Genomic DNA, 8,773 nt, shown 5'->3' on the forward strand with positions numbered 1-8,773 from the left:
CATCTTCTAATTTTCATCACAATTACTATTTTCCTTGCCATAAAAGTCTGCATTGGAACATTTTATTGAGACGTGTATTTCGCATACATATATAACGTAATTAATCTCGTAAAAAGAACTCATATTTGAATTTGAATAATAATATAATAATAATTAATTAATTTATGAGAGTGAATTTTTTTCCCGAAAAACATGAAATAAATAGATAAGTTGATTTAATTTAATTAGTCAATAATTAGATTAATGACATCACCTTAAGGGCTTAGATTTTTTCTTTTTCTTTTTGATTTTTTCTTAACAAAAGAATTAGTCTAATAATGACATTATCATTATAGAATTTTAATAGTACCTATAGATTCTTATGGAGTATTTTTCAAAAAGGATATAAAACTGTGTTAACAGTTAATTAAAGTTATTTATTTACATGGATTAACAAAATTTTCATTTGTATATACGGAGTATATAATATATAATATCATAGTCATATTTATATTCTCTGTAATAATTATGAGGTAGTTATGTGAAGTAAAATATATTACCCCCTTTATTTAGTAAAACGAAAACCAAATCTCTTCTCTCTATCTCTATCTTCTCTTCTCTTCTCTTCTCTATCTCTTCTCTTCTCTTCTCTTCTCTTCTCTACCCCTTATAAAGCATGTGATTACCCTGCTAATTAACCCATCCACGTATCCCATCTCTAAAATTAATCAAGGTTAATGTTAATTAATTTGACAAAATTACACGTGTCCCTTCCAACCACCCGATCTCTTCGTTCAAAATTAGGGTTTAATCGATCAATTCCACAACGATACCAGGAACGATTCAATTCCACCGCCTTCTGTCACCTCTCGTCTTACCTACCGTTTATCCTCTTTACGTCGTCACCGTCACTCCGGCTCTCTGCAATTAGGGCTTTTTCTACCAATAAAACGAACTCTGGGATCCAAATTAACGGCGAAAAGGTTTCTAATAAACCTCCGATTTGTACCGCCGACCAGTTACACTACGTTTCTGTCAAGAATTCCGACTGGAGACTCACGTTATGGAGATACCAGCCATCGTTACAGGTATAATCTATCATGTATGAATTTAAATCTATTATGATTAAGAAACCCGAATTCACTATCTGATAAATGTAACTGTTACCCGAATTCACAGGTATAATCTTTGAAGTGTTGTGCCTATAGTGATGTAATTATATATTCTCTCATAACTGTAACTGTTACAGCCTTAGGAAATGGTTGAACACTATAAGGTTTGCAATTTTTGTGAATAAGAAATGATGGAATGGAAGCATAAGAGTAAAGTTCCTGGAACGATGCATGCTTGTGATCATGAGAGTCACATAACCATGATTCTTGGGGTAGCCAGGATTCTTAAATCTCATATCCATCTGATTGGTTTTTTTTTATTATTTATTAACGATGGATGGATATTATCTTCCTGGTGAAACGAATCTTGAATCTCCATGTTGTCCAGGTTTCAATTTGCCACTTTCATCAACGCCACATTTCTATAGACATTCAATATAACCCAAGTTGATTAAACTGCTGTTATCTTTTTCAAATTTTTATGGTTTTGTTTTGTGATCGTTGTTGTTTCCGTTAATTTTTTGCAATTGGTGTTTGATTAATGTATTTTTTAATGACAGTGGATCAAAAAGCGGTCAAATGCTATCGGGAGTTGGATTGATGTGGCCTATAATGATGGTTGTATCAAGTGCATCATAAGCTGGTTCAACGATTATCAAGGTAATTCAGCGAACTGTGTTCATATTTTAGGAGAACTATCTAAAACGGTGATTAACTTGAGCGATTTTCAGCGTGAATAAGGATATGTTTTGTTAAGCATCTCAAGTTATGATCATTTTTTGCTGTTAATAAGTACTAATTAGTAAGTAGTGCGTATGAAGAAATGTATTCCTTGGTTATCAGAAGCATGACATTTTTTGTTTTATGATGTTACCATGGGATGTTGCTTGACATATTAGTTGTTAATGCATTTGGCTCTGGTTTCCGGGTACACTTCAAGTATGTACCAAAGCAACCGCCTATCTATTTCTGTTATATTTATGTTACTATTGTAAAGTGACTTGACTTTATGAACCATCGTACTTGGCCTTTTTATGCAAACTCGAAGTGGCAATCATGACCTGTTCACTTATAAATGAAATGATTAGTATTATGTTTTATTCTTAAAAGCATGACGTATCTTAAATCGTATTATTAAAATTTGAATTATTATTATTATTGTTATTATCGAAGTATCGTAGTTTTGTAGTGGTAGTCAAAGAGAGGTAAACATGTAGCTTCAGTTTGAATTATTATCATTGTTATTATTGAAGTATCATAGTTTTGTAGTGATGGTCAAAAAGAGGTAAGCATGTAGCTTCAGTTTATAACGTGGCGGTGTTCAAAAGAGTGGAAGAATGTGTTGTGATCTTTCATTCTCGCTTCTTCTTGGCCTCGGTATCTCTGGTATCGATTTTATAATCAACTGTTATTAACTGTATTTGCGCAAAAATATAGCTAATTATATAGTTTGTAGAAGGTTATTCTTTACTGTCGTCTTGGAACAGGGCCCTTTTCGAAGTATGTGGGTAAGTAGGTAATTCATGTGCACACTTGAATACTGACTTTTTTCCCCCAGGTTGCAATTGTATAATTTGATCGGGTCTAAAGTTCAACGCAATGGTAATTGTCATGTTGATATTAGGGATAGTTAGAGTATGTTGCTTTTGGGTTCTCCAAATTTGAAGATGATAAATAAGAACGTGGTGCAGGTTGAGTTTCATGAGGGGGTGATGAGGGTTTTGTTAAGAAAGTGAAGGAGTGGTTTAATGATCCTTTGAATATCACTCATGACAAGTGAGTTTTTGCATAAAATGATGGATAATAGATACATAATAAAATATGGTGCATTTACATTTTTTGAAATGTATTGCAAACTGGAGTTTAAAAATGGTTAATTTACAATATGTATTTCAAACGTATGATCATCTGTAAATTTAATTCCTTGGGCTTGCATATAAAAATGTTACATTGCAATAGAAGTGATTCATCGATGTTTACTGTGGAGGCTGGATGAAATGTCCCATTCTTATTGATTAAAAACGTTCCATATTAGTTGATTTCGTTGCGAGGTTTTGACCTCTATATGAGACGTTTTTTCAAAGACTGCATTCATTTTTAAAACAAACCATAACCTTTATTTCATAAATAAAGGTTTAAAAAGCTTTACGTAGATTATCAAATAATGATAATCTAAAATATCCTGTTTACACACGACCATTACATAATGGTTTACAATACAAATATGTTACATCGAAATCAGTTTCTTAAATGCAGTTTTTACACAATATCATACAAACATGGACTCCAAATCTTGTCCTTATTTTAGTATGCAACAGCGGAAGCTCTTAGTATTCACCTGATAATAAACATGCTTTAAACGTCAACAAAAATGTTGGTGAGTTATAGGTTTAACCTATATATATCAAATCGTAACAATAGACCACAAGATTTCATATTTCAATACACATCCCATACATAGAGATAAAAATCATTCATATGGTGAACACCTGGTAACCGACATTAACAAGATGCATATATAAGAATATCCCCATCATTCCGGGACACCCTTCGGATATGATATAAATTTCGAAGTACTAAAGCATCCGGTACTTTGGATGGGGTTTGTTAGGCCCAATAGATCTATCTTTAGGATTCGCGTCAATTAGGGTGTCTGTTCCCTAATTCTTAGATTACCAGACTTAATAAAAAGGGCATATTCGATTTCGATAATTCAACCATAGAATGTAGTTTCACGTACTTGTGTCTATTTTGTAAATCATTTATAAAACCTGCATGTATTCTCATCCCAAAAATATTAGATTTTAAAAGTGGGACTATAACTCACTTTCACAGATTTTTACTTCGTCGGGAAGTAAGACTTGGCCACTGGTTGATTCACGAACCTATAACAATATATACATATATATCAAAGTATGTTCAAAATATATTTACAATACTTTTAATACATTTTGATGTTTTAAGTTTATTAAGTCAGCTGTCCTCGTTAGTAACCTACAACTAGTTGTCCACAGTTAGATGTACAGAAATAAATCGATAAATATTATCTTGAATCAATCCACGACCCAGTGTATACGTATCTCAGTATTGATCACAACTCAAACTATATATATATTTTGGAATCAACCTCAACCCTGTATAGCTAACTCCAACATTCACATATAGAGTGTCTATGGTTGTTCCGCAATATATATATATAGATGGGTCGACATGATAGGTCGAAACATTGTATACGTGTCTATGGTATCTCAAGATTACATAATATACAATATAAGTTGATTAGGTTATGGTTGGAATAGATTTATTACTAACTTTCACGTAGGTAAAATGAGTAGTTTTTATCAATCTTGTTTTACTAGCCATTTCTTCGTTTCTAATCCGTTTTGAGTGATTCCAGTGGTCACGGTTTCGTATTGAACTTAACTTTATGAATCTAAATAGAAAAAGTATAAGTTTATAGTCGGAAATACAAGTTACAAGTCGTTTTTGAAAGAGGTAGTTATTTTCGTCGAAAGAACAACATCTTGATGACCATTTTGAAAAACATACTTTCACTTTGAGTTTAACCATGATTTTTGGATATAGTTTCATGTTCATAAGAAAAATCATTTTTCCAGAAGTATAGCTTTTAAATCAAAGTTCTTCTTAGCTTTTAATTATCCCAACCAAAACAGCCCCCGGTTTTACTACGACGGCGTTTATCCAGTTTTATGGTGTTTATCGTGTTTCCGGATTTTAAATAATTAAGTTAGCATATCATATAGATATAGAACATGTGTTTAGTTGATTTTAAAAGTCTAGTTAGAAGGATTAATTTTATTTGCGAACAAGTTTAGAATTAACTAAACTATGTTTTAGTGATTACAAGTTTATAACGTTGAATAAGACAGCTTTTTATGTATGAATCGAATGATGTTATGAACATAATTATTACCTCAAGTTCCTTGGATAAACCTACTGGAAATGAGAAAAATGGATCTAGCTTCAAAGGATCCTTGGATGGCTTGAAAGTTCTTGAAGCAGAATCATGACACGAAAACAATTTCAAGTAAGATTTCCACTCGAAATAAGATTGTTATAGTTATAGAAATTGAATTAAAGTTTGAATATGATTATTACCTTGTATTAGAAATATAACCTACTATAAGTAACAAAGGTTTCTTGATCTTGGATGATTACTTGGAATGGATTTAGAAAACTTGGAAGTAAACTTGCAATCTTGGAAGTATTCTTGATTTTATGAAACTAGAACTTTTGGAATTTATGAAGAACACTTAGAACTTGAAGATAAAACTTGAGAGAGATCAATTAGATGAATAAAATTGAAGAATGAAAGTGTTTGTAGGTGTTTTTGGTCGTTGGTGTATGGATTAGATATAAAGGATATGTAATTTTGTTTTCATGTAAATAAGTCATTAATGATTACTCATATTTTTGTAATTTTATGAGATATTTCATGCTAGTTGCCAAATGATGGTTCCCACATGTGTTAGGTGACTCACATGGGCTGCTAAGAGCTGATCATTGGAGTGTATATACCAATAGTATATACATCTAAAACCTGTGTATTGTACGAGTACGAATACGGGTGCATACGAGTAGATTTGTTGATGAAACTGAACGAGGATGTAATTGTAAGAATTTTTGTTAAGTAGAAGTATTTTGATAAGTGTATTGAAGTCTTTCAAAATTGTATGAATACATATTAAAACACTACATGTATATACATTTTAACTGATTCGTTAAGTCATCGTTAGTCGTTACATGTAAATGTTGTTTTGAAACCTTTAGGTTAACGATCTTGTTAAATGTTGTTAACCCAATGTTTATAATATCAAATGAGATTTTAAATTATTATATTATCATGATATTATGATATACGAATATCTCTTAATATGATCTATATACATTAAATGTCGTTACAACGATAATCGTTACATATATGTCTTGTTTCAAAATCATTAAGTTAGTAGTCTTATTTTTACATATGTAGTTCATTGTTAATACACTTAATGATATATTTACTTATCATTTAACATAATTAACCAAGTGTATCAATATCTTAATATGATTCATATGTACCTAGTAAGACGTTATAACGATAATCGTTATATATATCGTTTTCGAGTTTCTTAATTTAATAGTCTCGTTTTTATGTATATAACTCATTGTTAAAATAACTAATGAGATACATACTTATAATAAAATCATGTTAACTATATATATAACCATATATATGTCATCGTATAGTTTTTACAAGTTTTAACGTTCGTGAATCACCGGTCAACTTGGGTGGTCAATTGTCTATATGAAACATATTTCAATTAATCAAGTCTTAACAAGTTTGATTACTTAACATGTTGGAAACACTTAATCATATAAATATCAATTTCATTTAATATATATATAGAAACATGGAAAAGTTCGGGTCACTACAGTACCTACCCGTTAAATAAATTTCGTCCCGAAATTTTAAGCAGTTGGAGGTGTTGACGTATCTTCTGGAAATAAGTGTGGGTATTTATTCTTCATCTGATCTTCTCGTTCCCAGGTGAACTCGGGTCCTCTACGAGCATTCCATCGAACCTTAACAATTGGTATCTTTTTTTGTTTAAGTCTTTTAACCTCACGATCCATTATTTCGACGGGTTCTTCGATGAATTGAAGTTTTTCGTTGATTTAGATTTCATCTAACGGAATAGTGAGATCTTCTTTAGCAAAACATTTCTTCAAATTCGAGACGTGGAAAGTGTTATGTACAGCCGCGAGTTGTTGAGGTAACTCAAGTCGGTAAGCTACTGGTCCGACACGATCAATAATCTTGAATGGTCCGATATACCTTGGATTTAATTTCCCTCGTTTACCAAATCGAACAACACCTTTCCAAGGTGCAACTTTAAGCATGACCATCTCTCCAATTTCAAATTCTATATCTTTTCTTTTAATGTCAGCGTAGCTCTTTTGTCGACTTTGGGCGGTTTTCAACCGTTGTTGAATTTGGATGATCTTCTCGGTAGTTTCTTGTATTATCTCTGGACCCGTAATCTGTCTATCCCCCACTTCACTCCAACAAATCGGAGACATGCACTTTCTACCATAAAGTGCTTCAAACGGCGCCATCTCAATGCTTGAATAGTAGCTGTTGTTGTAGGAAAATTCTGCTAACGGTAGATGTCGATCCCAACTGTTTCCGAAATCAATAACACATGCTCATAGCATGTCTTCAAGCATTTGTATCGTCCTTTTGCTCTGCCCATCAGTTTATGGATGATAGGCAGTACTCATGTCTAGACGAGTTCCTAATGCTTGCTGTAATGTCTGCCAGAATCTTGAAATAAATCTGCCATCCCTATCAGAGTTAATAGAGATTGGTATTCCATGTCTGGAGACGACTTCCTTCAAATACAGTCGTGCTAACTTATCCATCTTGTCATCTTCTCTTATTGGCAGGAAGTGTGCTGATTTGGTGAGACGATCAACTATTACCCAAATAGTATCAAAACCACTTGCAGTCCTTGGCAATTTAGTGATGAAATCCATGGTAATGTTTTCCCATTTCCATTCCGGGATTTCGGGTTGTTGAAGTAGACCTGATGGTTTCTGATGCTCAGATTTGACCTTAGAACACGTCAAACATTCTCCTACGTATTTAGCAACATCGGCTTTCATACCCGGCCACCAAAAATGTTTCTTGAGATCCTTGTACATCTTCTCCGTTCCAGGATGTATTGAGTATCAGGTTTTATGAGCTTCTCTAAGTACCATTTCTCTCATATCTCCAAATTTTGGTACCCAAATCCTTTCAGCCCTATACCGGGTTCCATCTTCCCGAATATTAAGATGCTTCTCCGATCCTTTGGGTATTTCATCCTTTAAATTTCCCTCTTTTAAAACTCCTTGTTGCGCCTCCTTTATTTGAGTAGTAAGGTTATTGTGAATCATTATATTCATAGATTTTACTCGAATGGGTTCTCTGTCCTTCCTGCTCAAGGCGTCGGCTACCACATTTGCCTTCCCCGGGTGGTAACGAATCTCAAAGTCGTAATCATTCAACAATTCAATCCACCTACGCTGCCTCATATTCAGTTGTTTCTGATTAAATATGTGTTGAAGACTTTTGTGGTCGGTATATATAATACTTTTGACCCCATATAAGTAGTGCCTCCAAGTCTTTAATGCAAAAACCACCGCGCCTAATTCCAAATCATGCGTCGTATAATTTTGTTCGTGAATCTTCAATTGTCTAGACGCATAAGCAATCACCTTCGGTCGTTGCATTAATACACAACCGAGACCTTGCTTTGATGCGTCACAATAAATCACAAAATCATCATTCCCTTCAGGCAATGACAATATAGGTGCCGTAGTTAGCTTTTTCTTCAATAACTGAAACGCTTTCTCTTGTTCATCCTTCCATTCAAATTTCTTCTCTTTATGCGTTAATGCGGTCAAGGGTTTTGCTATTCTGGAAAAGTCTTGGATGAACCTTCTGTAGTAACCAGCTAGTCCTAAAAACTGGCGTATGTGTTTCGGAGTTTTCGGGGTTTCCCACTTTTCAACAGTTTCTATCTTTGCCGGATCCACCTTAATACCTTCTTTGTTCACTATGTGACCGAGAAATTGAACTTCTTCCAACCAAAATGCACACTTTGAAAATTTAGCGTACAATTCTTCCTTCCTCA

At 33.3% G+C, this 8,773-nt stretch overlaps 1 protein-coding gene across 3 annotated transcripts; it reads left to right on the forward strand.

Annotated features, from left to right (window-relative positions):
- Positions 1-641: 641 nt before the first annotated feature.
- On the forward strand, positions 642-2,910 carry LOC139853364 (uncharacterized). Of its 3 annotated transcripts, none has more exons than XR_011761355.1 (2): positions 642-1,479; positions 1,652-2,910. XR_011761355.1 is itself a non-coding variant. In XM_071842752.1 (2 exons), the coding sequence occupies exons 1-2, from the start codon at positions 717-719 to the stop codon at positions 1,829-1,831; spliced, it is 531 nt and encodes a 176-aa protein (XP_071698853.1). In that variant the 5' UTR covers positions 642-716; the 3' UTR covers positions 1,832-2,910. The 3 variants fall into 3 exon arrangements, 1 of the variants encoding a protein (XP_071698853.1); XR_011761356.1 differs by having other exon boundaries at positions 642-1,067; positions 1,229-2,910; XM_071842752.1 differs by having other exon boundaries at positions 642-1,067.
- Positions 2,911-8,773: the final 5,863 nt, after the last annotated feature.

The sequence above is a fragment of the Rutidosis leptorrhynchoides genome, chromosome 6 (assembly GCF_046630445.1).
Source record: "Rutidosis leptorrhynchoides isolate AG116_Rl617_1_P2 chromosome 6, CSIRO_AGI_Rlap_v1, whole genome shotgun sequence".
NCBI classification, from domain to species: domain Eukaryota; kingdom Viridiplantae; phylum Streptophyta; class Magnoliopsida; order Asterales; family Asteraceae; genus Rutidosis; species Rutidosis leptorrhynchoides.